Consider the following 19,227-nt stretch of genomic DNA (forward strand, 5'->3'; position numbering starts at 1 on the left):
AAAAAAAAACTGAGGCAATAAAAAGAGACAATGGTAGAATCCAAGGAGCTAAGCTGGCTTGGGAAATTGAACATTACAAAGCTGGGGGGGGGGAGGCGAGGGAGGGTAGCGTTCTGAATGAGGAGAAAGGAAGAAGAGAGGAAGAAGAGACTAGGCCAGGTCAGAAACTGGCTCCTGAGAATCCAGGACTGCTCCATCTGAAGAGCCCAGAAAGAAAGCATTTTGATTAAGCAAAAGTCACAAAGACAAAGACTTGATCCAGCAGCAAAGTAGACGGCATGAGAAAATCCAAATGGATGGGGCTTCAGGAGACAGCTCATCCCCTCCCCTGGGAAGACTCTGGAGCAATACTGCACCCCCATATTCTAAACCCTATCATATGTACCCATATTCAGGGTACCTGGTAACGAACCATAGCTGTGAGAAGACACTTGTGCTCAGAGCCTGTGAGTTGAGAGCAGAAAGGCTGAAGCCCTTCACTCTGTCGCTCGTTAAGGACTGGAGATGGCAGCGAGTTAAGACATGGGGCTGGGTGGGGATGGATCATAGAGAAAGACGCTCAGGTTCTCACCATCTTCCTTCCCAGGCAGCCAAGGATCCTGCCTGATCCTGAGATCCAAGCTCAACCTCTGCAGTGTTCTTCTCTGGGAGTATCTTCAAACTTCAGGCTGATATTACACAAAGACAACTTTATTTATAGAAATACATATGAGTCAAAGAGCCCATAGCTGGATTCATACACATGTGATTCTGAAAAGTTGAGTTGGAATAGTCAATAGTTATAAGACACCTATAATTTCCTATCTGACACCTTCTTCCAAAAATAATTTTCTCTCTGATGTTTTCTTCCAAAATTCACATCAAGGAACCATTGGCTCACTGTCTTACTGGGCTTCAGTAGTAAGTACATCCTCAGTTAAACACCAATTCCTGTAGTTACTCTTCTAGAATCTAACAGGATTGTTTATTATATGAAAATACATCACCTGCTCTTGACAGGTTATAAATATAATCTTCTAAGTCTTGTGTTCAAGTATAAAAATAAATAGAAGTTCAATAGAAAATAAATACACATATTAGTGAATAAATATAGAAAGCATTAGAAAAGGCATTACAGAAAATTTTACAAAGTTATAGTGTAAGGGAATACAGAGACACATGAAGACATCCACATAAGGGAACCAAAAATACATAAATAATATACACTGACCCAGCACTAAATTATATCACAAGGGGGTGGTGGTTTGAGACCATGTCTTCGTGGTACTGAGGTCTGGGACTCTGGACAGGAGTGTTCTCAGCAGCCTTGATATTTTCATCTATATTATCTCCTCCATCCATCTCAGAAGAATGCCTAGTTCCCCCAAAGCCTTTACTGCCGCTGCCTGAAGCTCAAGCTGAAGGAAGAGCAGACACATCTTGTCAGAGATGCAAAAGAGACACTTGTCAGGAATAATCCTCCCTCCTGTTGGTAGGTCAGCTGAGATCTCTCTCTCTCTCTCTCTCTCTCTCTCTCTCTCTCTCTCTCTCTCCCTCTCTCTCTCTGTGTGTGTGTGTGTCTATGTGTGTTCCCTACTGTGCATACTTTTTTTTTTTCTGTGCATACTTTGATCTCATAAATATTGACCAAATCAAGCACTGGGCCAGTTCAGAAGTCAATAGCACAATCCTTGCTTATAAGGAATTCTCAGTTGAGGAATGGAGACAGGCAGGAACAGTAACTGAAGTGAAGGATGATGACCAAATGATGGGAGTTTCCACAGTATGGCAAGAGGTAGCCAACTCTGGGAGAAGCATCCACTACCTTCCGGAAGGTGATGGCCTAGGCTGAATCAGGGAGGAGGAGGGGGGAGGAGGGAGGGGAGGAGGTCAGTGAGCATTTTCTTGGGAGGCATGCAGGAGTATCATTGTGAGAAACAACCTGGATGGATTTGTGTGATGTTGTGTTTTGAACATATGTGTGTATGTGTGTAATGGAAAACAACCAATTCTCATTTATCCCCCTTTAGAAGATTCAGGTGTCTCTGGAACGGTTGGAGGCATCATAGACTTTCTTTCTTCATTGGTGGGGAATCATGTAGAGAATGTATTCTTCTAGGACCTGGGATAATCCCTAGGGCTATAGTGAACTATTAACCTGTTTTTTTTTTTTTTTTTTTTTTACCAACATGAATATCCCTCCCACATCTATAATCTCAGTTCCAAAACCACACCTCCCACGATCCATACAAACATAGTATGTATATACCTCTGTGAAGTGACTTAGAATTAGGTTGTATTTCTCCATTGCTTCTTCCCCACAATGGCATGCCATTCGAGAATGCTGAAAAAAGACCCAAAGAATGGTAAGTTTTATTTTTATCTTTTAGTGTATATGATGTTTTGCCTGCATGTAAGTCTGTGCACCATGTTCACACAGTGCCAGGGGAGCCCAGGAGAGGGTCCTGGGTCCCTGGGACTAGAATTAACAAAGAGTTGTGAGATACCTTGTGGGTACTGGGAATCAAACCTGGGTCCTCTGCAAGGGCAGCAGCCCGTGTTCTTAACTGTTAAGCCATCTCTCTCCACTTCTAATTTTATTTTAAAATTTTGTCTTTCTGCTCTTGATATTGGGATAAGCAGAGAATTCTGATTCTCTAACCCTATGAATAGTCATGTCTGTAGAAAGTCTTTTCCTGCTTCATCATTTAGGTTCATTTAACTAACCATCAGGCTAATAAGCCAGCTTTTCAGTTTTAAATATGGAGCTCACAGAGTGTTTTTAAAGACAGTGCTGAAGGTTTCTCCAGTTCCTGTGCCCCACTGGCTTCCTACTCTAGCTCCTGGCTAGGAGACTCTAGAGCAAATCCAGGTCCTTACAGAAAGAATGGAATTCTATAGTCCTGTTCATAACCTAAAATCAATCTTGATAGCCCACTGACCTACCTCTTGAGCACAAGATGTCCTAGTAAGGATGTAGAGTGCATTACCTATAGAAAACAAAAATCTAGTTTCACAGATACTAGCTAATAATCATGAATACCAAACAGCCAGCATTTCATATTTCTTCAAACTTTTTAGGATGCTTTTTTGAATGGAACATATATTTAATTATTCAATATTTCTAAAAGAGTTACAGGTTTAACATGTTTATTTTTGGTTTTGCTTTTTTTTTTTAAGTAATTTTGGACTCAATTTCTCTACCCATTCAATAGGATAGCAAAATGAGCCTGCTTGCTAAGTCCTTCAAACTGTATAACTAATACCTTTACTCACACAGACTAAAAGGTCCTTCTTGATGATAAGAAAGGAGTTGGCGAGGCTGCTGATCTTTCTCAAGGTATGGTGGTCAGGGGTCTGGTAGACTTTGAATACCCTGTCCAGATAGAATCTCACCAGATGGCAGAGGAAGCAACACCTATCCGAAGGCTGAGAGGAAGACAAGTATATCAACAGGGAGAGCAGGGACAAGACCAGGCTGATGGATTCACCTGGATTCACCCTCCATGAACTCCCCCAGATCAAATCCAGACCTTTATGTCTTTCAAAGACTCAGTCGTCCTTAAAATTCTGAGGTCAATATTTTCATCTTCAGCTTGCTAAACAGGAGGAAGGACAAGAAGAGACAGGTGGTCATTGACTGCTGCTAAGGTCTGAGATACCAAAGCTCTTGGTCTCTTTCCCACCAGGGTCTAGTGAGAGGCATTTTGGAACTACTAAGTACAGGCACCTCTTGGAAATACACTGTCCAGGACTGGAATCTCTCTCCATCCTCCCAGTTTTCTTTAGCACACTACCAGAGATACACTGTGAAGACAGACAGACAGACAGACAGACAGACAGACAGACAGAAAAGATGGAGCCCTCCTTTACATACCACACTATCCCGAATCTCAGAAAATTCTCTTTGTATTGCCTGTAGGTTTGCAGTGATCACACAGCTTCCCAAATGGAGGGTCTTGTGCCCAGTTAAAGGAGTCCATAGAAGAAAACCCACAGCAGAGAACAGTCCAAAGGCAAGAGCAACGCCTTTCATCTTACACCTATATCCTGGAGACCAGAAGTGGAAATTCAAAGAGATCAGCCAGGACTATTGATGTCTCTGGTCTAGCCACCAGGAATATGTCAGCACCAGCTATCCACTGGATAGGAACTAACAGCCTTCTCCAGCTGCAAGCAGTGCTATGTGTTCACACAATTTCCTAAGAAAAACTGCTTCAGACAGAAGCCTCCCAGTTCCCTTCAGGATCTAGGTACTGAGTAGTACCACGGGTCATGGCTCCTTTATTGGGTCGTCTTCCCAGCTCCACGGTCATTGCCAGCAGAGAAGGCCTGGAGCAGCAAACACTTGCAGTGAACCAACAGAAGATGACATATCAGAAGAAATGTCAAAACTTGTTGGAGGGAATTGACGTAGACACCCCATCCCCCTTCCAGAAAGTAGCTGCAACTCCTTCTGCAGTCCTCTTAGACTTACAGGGGGAAACAGTGTCACAGAAGCCGTAACCATGCCACCAAAAAATACCTGCGGGAAAAGTGTGTAGATTTTACAAACACCCAGAGGGCAAAAGTGCCTAGTTCTATTTGGCATTTGTCTGAGATCAGAGTGGTTAATGAAGCATATTAGGTTCATTGCAGCTCTGATGCCAAAAAAACAAAATCATCGATTTCATAACAGTCCTTCTGCTGGTGAAAGACAAGAACGGATGGGGCTCCCCTTCACCAGGCTCCGTCCAGAGGCTCCTGGGGCTCCACAGTGCCCCCTGCAGGGGAGCCTCAGTAAGACACAACTATGGCGGATCCAACAATAACAAGCTTTCTCCCCGGCCCTGTATCTTTAGGCCTGAGGCTGAGAGAATCAGCACCACCAGAACAGCAGAAACGCATTTGAAACAGTTTGTGTGTTCTTTGCTCAGTTAAGAAGGAATAGTTATTGAGTTTTAAGATAAAATTAGAATAGCCTAGGATGAAGTGAGGCTCTCCTCCCCCAACTATAAAACGACTAGACGTTGTGGAAAGTCTTACGCCATTCTCTGTCAACTCATTGCAAATGTCTGCTGCTCCAGGCCTTACCTGTTGACAGTAACAGTGACCCTAGGGTGGGGACAGAATATTTTAATGCAGTGTCAAACAAGGTCAAACAATATTAAAATCTTAAATGATAACAGAAGTCGGCGGTATCATGCATGCAGAGCCATTGAAACAGGAGAGCCATGTACCCCTGTACATGCATTTTCATATTTTTAATATGTTTTCTTAAAACTATATGATAAAAATATTATTGTTGGGTGTGTGTTCTTCCCTTAAAAAAAAAAGGTCAGATAAAAATTTGGAAGTCTAAGTGAAATGTTTCAATGCTCCTAGGGAGGCGGCTTAGTCAGTAGGGAGCTTGTCTCATAGGCATGAGGACCTGAGTTTAGCACACACTCCCAACTCATGTGAAAAGCTGGAGCACACCTGTAGTCTCAGGGCTGGAAAGGCACAGACAGGGCAATCCCTGGACTTGATGCCCCTGCCTTACTTAACCACTATGCTCTACTCCCCAGTAAGAGATCCTGTCTCTAAAACAAGATGGATGGCTTCTGAGGAAGGATCCCCTACCCCACAGGTTGACTTCATGCCTTCACATGCACACACACACACACACACACACACACAATCATTTAGCATTATAATAAGCTTATCTAATGTTTCAATATGTTTGACAGCTTTTAGTGGGTTTAGAGGGAAGGTAAAACCATATAAAATCTCTGCTCTGCCAGTTCCTGCCTCAGTCAGTTGACTCAGTTTCCCCCAAGACTGAGGGTGTTGACTAAGTAAAGGTATTTTTTTTCAATGGGAAGTCACAAATAAACCAGAATGAGTTGGACACCCTACATCTATAAATCAACTCATCTCTCTGGGTTTTATTTTCTTAGCTCCAAAATGGTGATTATCACACTCTAAAACTCGTATTTAAATAAAATATGGTATATATACTTAGCACACAGGGAGAGAGTGATTCATTTTATGTTGAGATTGACATTCACTGACATTCAGTGAGTGTGTGATAACCCTACTGTGAAAAAGAAGCCCTGGAAAGAAGCCGTGTCTGCGTACAATGTTAGTCCTATGGAGAGACTGAAACATTTCAGGTCCAGAGGCTATTTATCATGTCCCGGGCTAGTTCTAACCTTCTAGAAGAGCAATTCTCTGCCCATGTCCACATCTGAGCTAACATTTTGTGATTGGTAGACAGAAACCTTTTGGAATCTATTAGCTTAGCAGACCACTAGCTTATACCAACCCTAAACCTAAGAATGTCATCAGAGAGCATCTTGGGCCTACAGAAAGCCTCCTCTCATCTTGCTGTACCTGCCTCTCTGGTGTACCCACCATTGTATTCTAACCTTGCCCTGATCTATAACTTTCTCCTTTTTTTCTGTAAAGCTATACAAATTTCATGAAATGACTTCCGCATTGCAACATGGGATTCGAGGTAACCTACATCCGTGTTCCAGGGTAAACTATCTCTTATTCCTTTAAAGATGAGAGATGTCATTTTTCCTCCAAAAAATTCTGCTGTCACAATGTGGGGTTCCGAGAATGGTACCCTTTTCACCAGAGGGATCACCCCACTGGAAACCAGGCAGCTCCATGGATCCATCAAGATAAGTTCTAAAATCTCTTCCTCCTCGCCTCTTTCTTTGACCTTGCTTCCTCCTCTCCTGTCTCAATTTCCCAGCTGACAGTTTTCCCTGAGCAGCAGTCTTTCCTCTAATGCTCATAAGTGTCTTTAGTATGCAACACTCCTAAAATTTCCTTCAGACTTAAAGCCAAAAATCTCAGATCCTTACAGGAATACTTCATGTTGTTAGATAACCAAATAAAGCTACACCTGTAACCCCTACCCAGAATTCTCAGGGTTTATCCTGAGGTTTATCTTTAAGCATTGTGGGTAAGTTTTCCTGACTGTCATTCAACTGATCAATTCTGCTAAATATGGCTTCTGTGTGTTCCTTTGATTCTGTTTTCTTAGCCAGGAAACCGCTAAATGTTTGAGTACCACTGAAACTTTCTAGACCCTTCCATTCTCTGCTCCTGGGTCATCTATAATAGCATACGGCCTTTTCTGGGGACCATCATTGTAAAGCCTAATATCTCTCTCTCTCTCTCTCTCTCTCTCTCTCTCTCTCTCTCTCTCTCTCTCCCCCCTCTCTCACACACACACATACACACACACACACACACACACACACACACACACACATCATGTACCTGGCCTGGCAGAAATAAAGATATTCTAAAAAGACATATAATGAGAATTTTGCTCCTTGGAAAAACACAGAAATACTATGGGAATGTGTTTTCATTTTAATCCCAGGTGTGGAATATGGGGCTGCTTCAGATTGTCTACTGCAGCTGACTATGATTTGTCTAATGCTCTAGCAGGGGCATAAATTTGCCAACAGCAGATAGTTTCTGCAATTATGTGATGTTTGGAATTCTGAGGACTTCTAAGGGGTTATATAAATGCTAGGGCCCCAGAAGTGGAGCAGATGTTGTTAGGGGTTGTTGGTTGGTTGCTGTTGTTTGTAGTTTGTTAAGTAATTATGCTCAAAGAAGAAACAGGAAGAAATTAGATATCTAGATCATGAAGATCAAACTTTCTCCAAGGAACTTGATGCCCCTGGTCAGCAGGAAGTAGTCTAACAATAATGTTGCCCCCTTTCCCCTCTATTTTTTAAACCTACTTTCTTCGTTCTGTGAAGCTATAAAACTTTATGAAACTGTTTCCATGTTGGAACATGGAAGTTAGGGTAAGTAACCATGATTACTCAAAAATGGCTCCAGAATAAGTTCTCTCTCTCTCTCTCTCTCTCTCTCTCTCTCTTATTTTTTTTTAAATGAGAGCTGTAATTTTTGTATCAACACAATCATAAATTCAACAACCAGACTAGCATTTGTTGGACACCCACTGACCTAAATGCTGTGCTACTGTTACCAGCTGGATACAAAACTACCTGTTTCTCCAAGAGACTTTGTCCTGGAAAGGGATTAGGGGAGGCATGATTGATCCTCAATATATCTGGGTAAATTATTGTGTGGATTGGGCTTATCCCCAGGATCATCTGAGAAAGTCTCTTACCTGAGTTCACGAAGCGCTGCTTCTTCTGGTCTCCTAGGAGTCTGTCTCAAGCCGAGAAGCTCTCAGTTACTTATATGTATGCCACATGAAGGAAATGAGCTGTTGGAGGTGAGGACTGGAAAGCCCTTGGAGTCTCTCTAGTGATGTCTCCATTTCCTCAAGTCCCAAAGTGCTTCTCTGCATCCTGGCTCATCCCAACATCTTCCTGAACAAGCACTGCCTGAGGGATGACTGGATGTCAAACCAAAATTATTGAACTAGAATGGAATTCCCTGGGAGCACCCCTACTCTCTCTCACCTAAACTCAGTTTCCCCGCTTTCTCCCTCCTTTTGGTGACACTATAAGATGACTCCAGGAGTGACTTGGATGGGTTACAATCTAGTAAAGGAAAACCAAGAGTCACTAGGATTCCCAGAATTCAGAACACATCTTTTGTTTTAAATGGAGTTTCTAATTCCTAGAAATTTTGAAGGATTATAGCTTGGAGAGGGAAACAGCATTTCCTTAGCAAATGTTGTTAATTCTGTTACAATTCTTGATTCACAGCTGGGAGAGGCTTCAACCAGTCCCCAGGGTGAGGGGCTCCTTTGGTTTTTATATCCATAATTATCCCTGCCTTTCTATCCTGACTCACACTTCATGGTACATCAAGCCAGCTTGAGAAAATGGAGTTTCAAAACTAGCTGTGAACATCTAACCAGAGGATAATACGAGGGAGAATCCCCTCTTATGAAACAAATCCAAGTTCCAAAGCAAGCCATTTTAGATAGGGGAAAGGAAAAATTTGTGTAGACACCAAGAAAGAAACCTAATGACTCCTCTTCCCATACTGGGTCCTGAGTTAGCTGCTCAGGGTTTTCCTGGTCCATGGTGTCACAGTTGCTAACATCAGGGTTTCCTGCCCAGTTGCATCATTTTGCAGGGAAATGCAGGGGCTTCAGAGTCTGGAGGAAGAATCCTAGCTCACAGGGTGCCCAGGCAAGTAGAAGTCTCTGCCACTCCCTTGCCTACATGCAGGGAATTTTGCTGCACTTGGAACTCTCTGGAAGACAGGCTGAATAGGAAAGAATAAAACAGCTGACTCAGCAGAAGTGCTTTTCTTTCCCCCCGCTTCCCTGTCCTCCCACTGTGTGGATGACATCATTCCCCTTCCTGCATCCTTATGTCATGCTGCATTCCACCAGGTCAATTCACCACCTCCCTTCCTGCATGCACAAACCCTCCTTCTGACCTCACTTAATCCCTCTCACAACTCTACCTGCCAACTGTCTTTCGGAACATCCTCTCTCAGACTGAGGTCAGGTACAAGAATCCAGATGAAAACGAATTGGGTTATCTCATCTACAAGATTGGGGATTTACACGATTATTTTCCTTCTAATCTCATGTACAAACATGGAAAATCTTCCCAAGTGCAGTCACTGGACTGGATCACTATAAGTGGCATCTAAGTGGAAAAGAACTGATCTTGAACCCACCTGACATAGGAGTTCTAAACCTGGGAGAGGGGGGCTGGGTGGGAAGAAACTACATCTTTGCACTAGCCTTCAATCAAACATGACCATTTTTCTTCAGTTGTAAGAACAGACAACAAATACTGGCCACCACAGCATGGGGTGAACAGATGATTTTTGGTCCCTGGTAGATCTCATTATAATACTTTCAGACATCTCAAAATGGCATCTGTACTCATCAGTGCTTATCTGTAGAAAGTGGTTCTGATGCTAAGGTCCTGTTCCCCAAATGGTTCTTGATTAATCAATAAAGATACCAGCAACCAATGACTGAAGATGGCAGGACACTTAGAGTTGTGTGGGGTGGACGCAGAGAGAATCAGGAGAACTGGGAAAGAAGGTGGCAGTAGCTGCCAGAAATAAAGCCCACCACCCATGTGAGCTTGTGATTGGAGTGTCCAATGGCCACTCTATCAGATTATGCCTGGGATGGCAGGGGAGATTTGGGAGTTGCCCAATGATTGAGTTAGCAAAGACACTTTAAGATTAACTGGTGTGTGTGTGTGTGTGTGTGTGTGTGTGTGGTTTTTTTATCCATGGATCTAAAGGAACCTGGGTAACATGGTCTGCCCAGAGCTTAGAGTAGCAAAAACTGCATGCTACACTTATCAATGCTGTTAAACCATGTTCATGTATTAACAAAGAAATAGAGCCTTATCTTTAGATTGCCATAGCTGCATTTTAACATTATTGGCTTCTTACCTCTTGCATGTATTTAGAAACATTATTCTGAGTAGAATCCCTAAGTCTTACTAATATGGCAGAAACATCATGGCACACTAAGAGGTAAGAACCCTTGTTTAATAGTAGAGCCATAGACACCATGGTATGTATAGTGACCACACCTCCCCAAGCGTGACATGTGGTCTGAGAAGAAAATCTACATGTGATGATGGAAGAGTTGTCCTCAGGGATTTCCTTGGAAAATTCAGAGCCCATGCTCGTGCTTGGTACTTGGGTGAGGTGAGACTTGTCATTGCTTCTGAGGGACAAGGAGGGGATCCAAGAAGGTTTCCTGGAGAAAGTCTGGTCTGAGCAAAACCTAGAACTAATGTTCCTGAAGGCTTTGGGAATGAAGAAACTGTGGCAGCCAGAAGGGTCTGTACTCCTCACAGCAAGGAAAGCTGGATTAGCTTCCTCAGATCAAAAAAATGTTCCTGCACCTGTGCTGGGGACACTGCCCTGTGGGTGTTTGGTGAGATTAGGGCAGGTATTGAAGGTTTAAATTTTTTAAAGTGACAATTACAATGATCTGTGAGCACCCCAGTTGCTCTGTAACTCTAGTGTGTGGGGGTAATATGGCGCCCTGTCTTGGCCTCCACAGGCACTGCATGCACATGACGCATAGATACATAAATGTGTTGGGTTGTAGTGTGTGTGGGTTGATGTGTGAGTCCAGCGTCTGTATCACCACATAGCTAGGGCCTCTCATGGGGACAAAGGCACAGGAATTTGACTGTGTTCACTCCATGCTGGCATGAGGGAGCGGGGGTGCCATCGGGTTATGTGAAGCCACAGGACTCTGCTCCAAGGGTGAGGGAGCACAGTCTGAGGTCCCATGGGGAGCTGAGACTCTTGACCTGGGGATCCCCAGACCAAAGGCAGGGAGAATCAGCTGTTCTCAGGCCCTTGGGCCCCCCAGGCGCTGCTGGGGGGCTGTGGAAGGGCCAAGAATGAAGTGGGGGCACATGGGCTAGATTTGCCCACAGCAGAATGGGAGAGGGAGAGAAGCTCTGGCTGTGTCCTACGGGGAGGAGAGTTCTTGGTTGCAGTGGCTTGCTTGGCTGTGTCATGTCTGGCTCGGCTTGCTTGCTTGCTTGGGTTGGTGACTTCCATGGCTGGGAACTCAGAGAGTTCTTCTATGGAAGATTAGACAGCAGCTCTGTGGATGGAGACCTGCTCCACTGTTCCCCTCGGTGGGTCCCAAAGAAGAGAAATACTCTATGGTCTTAAGATATTTATTGTCATGGCAGAAAATAGATAAAAACTATGCCCTAGTATTTCCAGGGTGGGTCTGAGGTTAAATACCTTTTGCAAAGAGGAAGGTCTGGGAAGGAATGTTTAATTGGCTAAGCCCTCTGGCCTTTAGGTATCTCATTAATATGGAGATCTGTCTTCAGGCTCTGTGGCCTATAGTCACTCCCTCTACCAGTGGAGGGGATGGGGGCATTGTTCTACATGACTAAAAGGCATAGATTTATGGAAGTCTGCAGGCTTATGTCAGGAGCCTAGCGTCTGGGAGCATGGCAAATGCCTACCATCTCTTGGAGAGAACCCTGAGGGATCACCTGCTGGGTCACCTGGGTTTCAAACCTAGCTCAACCAGAAATCAGGCTGCCTTTCACAGTCCTACATATATGTAGGCAAAACATCCACATACATAACCAGTAATAATAGTAAATTCAGAAGACATTGCCCCACAGCCAGCACACTAGGGACCACAAGACTCCCAGGTGATCAGGCCCTTGATCAACACTGTGTCTCAGAAGTCTGTTTACCCATGGCTTACAGCAGAAATGACTGACCTTCAGACTTCAGAGTATTCAGCAAAGAACTATTAAGGTAAACCTCTTGCACAAGATTGAAAATCAAGCATGGTGAAAATCAGCATAGTAATCAGCAAGAGGCTATTACAGGAGACTGCAAGTTTGAGGCTAGCATGGACTACCCTTACTTAAATAAACAAAAAAGCTATTTTTTTTTCTTTTTTAATGTTAAGGAGGTGAAAAAGAGGAGAAACTTGAATTATTTTATAGGCTTCAAACCTAGTAAATGGAGCAAATATTGAGGTTTCTAAATGAAGAATATGAGGATGCCTTCAAGTCCCAAACTCAAAGTCAGTGTTACCTTTGCTTCATGATGCACAAATCCTTCAGTGAACAGGCACATACTGACCACAGCCATGCCCAGGGTAGCTAGTCAGAGCCAGTGACATACACCTGAAATCTCAGCAGTTGGGAAGTGAAGATGGGAGGTTCGGGAGTTCAAGATCCTCAGCTACATAACTTTGTTAAGGTCAGTGTGGTATTCTTGATTCACTGTCTCCAAACAATGAAAGAAAATAAGACCAGAAAAAAGGGCAGTGCCCTCAGGCACTCCAATCATGCAAAGATGAGATGATCCTTGAGACAGCTCTGACTTACTAATACCTGGGATTCCGCTTTGTGTCCCAGGAAACACAAAGAGGTATTGGAGGCTGAAGAAGGAGAGGGGGCTTTGCTCTGCTCTGGGGAGAATTGGCTGTCAGAAATGAAGCCCATGTTGCAGATAGAGTTAGGCTATGCCAAAAGCTGACCACAGACTTTGCTTCTGGTTTTAGCTCTTTGATAATTCTGAGAATTCCATCCAATGTGTTTTAATCATATCCACCCCTTCCTCAATGCCTCTAGCTGTACCCCCTTTCCCTATCCACCTAACTTTGTGTCCTTTGATTTTCCCGCCATGTTTAATGTATGCTGCCCATATATTCATGGTTGTGTGGCCTGCTCCCAGAGTGTGGTCAACTTACCAGGTGATATACTCTTAAAAATCAACTCTCCCTCCCCCAGGGGGGTGTCAATCCCCAAGATCTTCAGCTAGGGTGGGGCTTGGTCCTTCGGCTTTCTGTAGCTCTTACGGTATGTCCAGTTCTTGCATTGATTTCTTTAATCCTTGTGCAACTCCGTGAACTATGGGAAACTAATCTCATATTTCTCATGTCAAGGAGCAGAAGCACAGAGTCTTCTTAGAGCATTAACATGACCAGACAGAGGCACACATCTCCTATTAATAAAAGCTGGAATTCTAAGCAAAGCAGAAGGAAAATAGAATCTCCACCCCACACTAGGAGGACTCCAGACTTCCAGCTGGACCAAGAACACTGAATACCGGGTGACACATCCAGAACTCAGGCTCTTGCCCCTTTGCTTTTTTGATCCATTTTCAGTGCAACTTCAGAGCTTGCCCTCCTCAGACCAAGTTGTTGATGGTATTTCTGGGCTTAATTATGCACATTAGTGCCTTTCAAAGCAGAACCCTAGGGCCCTGCATTATAAAGCTCAGCCAGGGCAAAGTGAATTTTCCCAGGAACAGAAGAAAAAGGGAACCAAAGCTAGGACTGCTGTGTTTTATAAAATATGGTATAATGTGGCAGGGGAGAATGTCTTGGCCAAGGTTTGCCCCTGAGGAATCACCACTATGCAACAGGCCTAGTACAAAGGGAAGTTTATTGGGGGAAGGGAAGGGGACTTGGAGAAGGGGGTAGGGGCATAGAAAGGGGGACAGAGAAGGACAGAAAGAGAGAAGAGAGGTGAAGAGAGGAAGAGGCTGGCTGGAAACACATGGAGAAGAGAGAAAGAAGATGGAAAGAGAAAGAGGAGGAGGGAAGCAGAGAGGGAAGCAGGGAGGGAGGGAGGGAGGGAGGGAGGGAGGGAGGGAGGGAGGGAGAGTAGAGAGAAAAGGGAGCCCCAGTCCCATGGGGCATTGAACTAGGATCAGAAGACCTGGAAGAGAGAACTGGAGAACAGGGAACGCAAAGAACAGTGGCTTGTCTATAGTCTGATCAAACGGCTATTTTAATTTTTTCAGACAGGGGTTATATACACATAGAGGCAGGATGTGGGGAAGGGGATGACGCAGGAGTATAGGTGTTCTCAGGGGGAGTACCAATATCTTCCAGAACAGGATATTGGCTGGGTGAAGAAGTAGGGAACAGGTCACTATGACTCTGTCTATGATTCATTTGTTCTTAACCAAGCTGGCACCCTCCACTAAGACTATCTATCCACAAGGTCTATGACCACCCATTCTTATCCAGGCTGGTAGTTTTCCACTAAGGCTGCCTGTTTACAAGATCTATAGCTATCTGTTCTAGGGTTAGTGTTTTCCCACAGAGACCAAGACTCTGTTAGCAGGCATGTATGTCTGACTTAGGCCTATGGCTGACTTTAGGCCTTCAGTGTATAAGCAAGGTTGCTTCCAACAGAGGGGGAGGGAGGAAGACGTTCTTAGCTATGAAGAGGACTCAGATATGGAGCTGAATCTTCTCAGAAGAAATGGTGGTGGTGGTGGTTTGGTTTTCTGGTTTTGGTTTGGTTTGGTGTTTTGGAATGAAATGAGTTCCCTTTCTCCCTTGTCAGTGGCTTGTTTGGGATATGACTGGAGTTTGGATAATCCAGAACAAAGACAGGAAGATGATTGGTTTCCACCACAGACTCACTCCAGTAGGATATTTGAAAGTCCTACTAAATAGCATCCTTGGGAGAGGTGAAAAGTGGAATGAAATCTTACCAAATCTTTGTCTTAGAGTTGGGGAGAGGGGGACAGGAAGTTGGCCATCTTAAATGTTTAAGTGAAAACTACATTAATCTGCCTAGAGCTTCTTTTTCTTTTGTCTAATAGGGGTCTGTGTGACTCCTCTTCCCTCAAAGTGGAATCACAAAGCTTCAAGTTTTCTCATGCATAGGGAAGCTGAATACTTTTTAAGGTACTTATTGGCTTTTGTATTTCTTATTTTGAGAACTGTCAGTTCATCTCATTGGTCCATTTATTGATTGACTGTTTTGTTTCCTTGGTGGTTAATTCTTCAATTCTTTGTAAATTCTGTATGTTATCTCCCAGATGGAGTGTTTTACCTCCCCCTTAGAACATCTTGCTGTTTTACCTCTTTGTAAACATTCTATTCTAAAATAGCCTGTTGTTTCCTCTCCCTTCACAGCCTATGTCTTAAGAAGTTTCTTTCCAAGATGGAAGGCTTCAACTTTGGAGGAAACTGCTACCTAACAGCCCTGCTGATGGTTTCTTCTGCTATGCAGAAATTTTTAAATTTCACCCAATCCCATTTGTTGATTCTTGAGGCTAGTTTTCTCTTGACAGTCTTGTAGCAGAATTTTAGCAGAGCCATTGTATCTGGCATGAATTCCACAGTGATGGCACCCAAGCTTTGAAACAGCCTTTTGTAAATAGTTCATGATTGTTATCTGAGGTTTTAATGAGGTTCTTCTTCCAAAGGATTCTCAGAGCCTTTGCATAACTTAATCCCTGAGACATACCTGGCAAACTAGAAAACTGCTTAGATAATGGTTCCTTCAGACAACTCCCAGATTAGATAAGAGGTTTTGGTATTCAGAAATCCACTTGCTAAAAGTGTTTTGTATAACAGTAAAAAAGCACTTCTGTGAAGCTGCTGGCCTTGAGTCCTAGAGAGGCTGATCCTCCTACTGCTAGAAGCCTAAATACATCTGTGAGTGGTACCTCTCTCTCTTCCATCAATTGTCCTGCATAACACAGAAACAATATCTGTAAGAACATCATACATCTGTGTGTTATTTCCACAGGGACTACAATGATTTTCTTTATATTGTTCCACTTTTAGAATAGTATATGTGATGATCAAGTAAGCACAGTATTTCTGCATTATTTCTGAATATTTCTCAAGCATCAACCCTATGAAAGGAAAAAGAAAGCCATACTCTGTCAATAAAACAAACAAAAAACGGGAAGTCTGAGAGCTGAGATGTGAGGTAGGTAGACTAGAGACATGGAGAGTATGCATGTACAGGTCCCATGATTGAGGATTTGGAGCTTGGATTCTGCTTCTACAGCTCATGATGCTTGATCTTAGTTTTCAACTTCAATATATCTGGAATCAACTAAAACCAAAACAGCTGGGCATGCTTATAAGTGAGTTTCCTTATAGAGTCATTTGAGGTGGGAAGATTAACCCTAAACCATGGCCACACATTCTGGTGGCAGCCTGTGTAAAAGCACATAGATAAAGAAGCTATTGCTTTTTGCCTGCCTGTCCTCACTCTGACTGGCAAGTTCATTAACCTGTTTCTGGATCATCACTTCACTGGTATAACAGCCTACGTCTTCAGGATCCAACCTAGACTGAAGAGTGGCACTCTAGAAATTCCCAGTACTTTAGCACCAAACTGGGACTGCCAAGACATCTAGTTTCATGGACTGAACAACTACCAGATCCTCAGCCTTTCTATCAGTTCATTTTTAAACTACTGAGACCACAGCCTGTGTGTCTAAATATGTCTGCACACGCACATGTGCATATGTATTCATTTGTGTGTATGTGTATATGCACAGATGTTCATATGTGTTCATTCTATCAGTTCTATTCCTTTACAGAACCCTGACAACTGTAGATGCTGGGTCCCCATAAACTTAAATCCTTCTTTATTTGCTCCCAATAGTCTGTACCTTACAGAACAAAGCTGGAGTTTGGGAGAAAACCCAAGTTCTCACCTCAGTGTTTACCTGGACTGCTTCAAAACATGTCCATTGCTCGAAATGTTACTGTTCATTCTGGAATCATGTTCTTGGGATAGAAGAGTAGCTTTACTGTGTACGAGCTGCGTGGCATTAGAGATGTTACTTTAACCTCTTTTTCTATTATCATTCTTGCGGTATAATTATCTTTACTACTGGCATTCAATGAGGTAACCTTTATAATCTAGCTTCATACTCAGCATCGATATGGGATTATTATGAGAATGAAATATAATACATTTATAGTAAAATATATTATGCCTTTGGGGACTGATGCCAGCATACACAAACACAATACAAATGCTTGCTTAAAAGAATTGCTTTAACTCATTCAGATCATTTGCTTGAGAAATGTGAACTTAACACATACTAAGTACCAGAGAGTGCACAAAACAAACTCTCCCCCATGTTCATGGAGCTTACATTCAAGTCGGAAAACACACTAAACAACATAGGCTGCTAGGAAAACACAACAGAGGCATGAGATTGCTGGTGGAAGAGCTTGGATGTTAGGCTAACAAGGTTCTGTGGATTAAAAGCTTCAAGTATTGTAAGTCTCTGGGAATGTCTAGGGTAGTCAGAAAAATACCAAAACTGTTGGAATCGTTTATCCAGCCAGCTCAGCATGGGATGCAATTCATAGTCACCATCAAGAGACTGAGTACCCTGCAAACAATTTTGCTTCTCAAGAGCCTATCAGTCTCATTAAAGCATGACTGATGAGGTGAGGGCCTGAAACCCCACTTCAGTTTGCAGGCAGGCATATGTGTGAAGCACATTGGTCCTGAGGTAATAGCGTGCCTGGTGTATCCGGGAACACAAAGGAGGTCAGAGCGGCTGAGCATAGGTGTGCAGGATAGAGCTAGGGAATGTGAATGGGCAGATGTTAGAGACTCTTTAGTCATGGGAATGAGTCTTGCTTCTAATTTGTTATGTAGAGTACAGTGTGTTGAAGTCTGGGGAAAAACAGGACTTCATGACTGTATCAACAGACACTAAAGACAAAAGAAACTAAGTAACCTCTCTGGAGCAAGAGACGCCTTAGAACCAGAGTTATGGCTATCATAGCACCTTCCACCCTGCTGAGACTAGGGGATCACCTCACTGTATAATCAACTCAACATTCTCAGATGGATGTCAATAACTATTTTATACAAGAGGAAATTGAGTACCTTGTTCAGTCATGCAGGACAGGAACCAAGTCTGCCTGACTTGGGAGATCTCATACCCTCTACAAAAGCATGCACGTGATAGTTTGAATAATGGCCCCCATAGGCTCATATATTTGAATGCTTAGTCAACAGGGAGTGGCACTATTGAAAAGAATTAGAAGGTATGATGTCGTAGGGAAAGAAAATGTGTCACTAAGAATGGGCTTTGAGGTTTCAAAAGCCCATGCCATGCCCAGTATCTCTCTCTGAACCTATGGCTCAGTATGTAACTCTTAGCTTCTTCCCCAGACATCGTGCTTCCTGCCATGATGATAATTAACTAAACCTCTGAACCTGTAAGCAAGCCCCCAATTAAATGCCTTCTTTTATAAAAATTGCTTTGGCCATGGTGTCTCTTCACAGCAACAGAACAGTAATGTTGTTTTTCTCAGTCAAGCTCCAGTACTATCTGTGCGGCCGAGACCACATCAGTGCCTCCGCTAGACCCTTATCGGGGGCTTGTTTTTCTCAGTCTGTAGAACTTATCTTTATGGAAGACATCACATGTACTTTACAAAAAGTTCAATGTGGTCATGCCTTAAGCTTTGTTGTGCACACTGAGTTCTTTATCACTAGGAAAATTTTCACCAAATTGTGCTGTGCTTAAGTATGCAGAATATAAGCTAGTTGGGGTCAGACTCCCAAAGTTTGAGCCAGCATCAGTTACTGAGTCATGTTGAACAAACCGACCTTCTTGCCTCCCATGGATCATTACTCTGATAGCCATAGTGGCTGCAGAGATGGGGCACATATGTATGAGATTCTCAAAGAGTAAATAAAAGAATTTTTAAAAGAGGAAGAGTGGGCCTTGTTCCTAAATTGCTCTATCTTCTGTCTCAATTTGCTCTCCTCTGCCTGCCACACTCTCTCCCTTGTGACAACACCTGCTGTGTAGTCCTCACCACGGCCAGACAGTGCAACCCATACCCTTGAACCTCTAGAGATATGAGCTAAATAAATGTGTTTTGCTGACAAAGTTACCCAGCCCAGGTATTTTGTTACAGCAATGAAAAATGTAGTCATATATCCACATAGATTTTATCCCTGTCTAGGACTAAGCTTCTCCAGCTATTCTGCATCTTTGGGGCCTCTTTTACTTGCACAGACAAGTCTTCGATGAATCAGAAGACAA

The 19,227-nt window shown here is 43.2% G+C and overlaps 1 protein-coding gene across 2 annotated transcripts; it reads right to left on the minus strand.

Annotated features, from left to right (window-relative positions):
* Positions 1-1,319: 1,319 nt before the first annotated feature.
* Positions 1,320-4,015, minus strand: Il20 (interleukin 20). Of its 2 annotated transcripts, XM_028764584.1 has the most exons (5): positions 3,857-4,015; positions 3,513-3,578; positions 3,256-3,408; positions 2,249-2,323; positions 1,320-1,397 (listed from the first exon to the last, which is right to left on the minus strand). In XM_028764584.1, the coding sequence occupies exons 1-5, from the start codon at positions 4,013-4,015 to the stop codon at positions 1,320-1,322; spliced, it is 531 nt and encodes a 176-aa protein (XP_028620417.1). The 2 variants fall into 2 exon arrangements, with proteins under 2 accessions (XP_028620417.1, XP_028620418.1); XM_028764585.1 differs by lacking the exon at positions 3,513-3,578.
* Positions 4,016-19,227: the final 15,212 nt, after the last annotated feature.

Source organism: Grammomys surdaster, unplaced genomic scaffold (genome assembly GCF_004785775.1).
Source record: "Grammomys surdaster isolate TR1022 unplaced genomic scaffold, NIH_TR_1.0 145, whole genome shotgun sequence".
Taxonomy (NCBI): Eukaryota; Metazoa; Chordata; class Mammalia; order Rodentia; family Muridae; genus Grammomys; species Grammomys surdaster.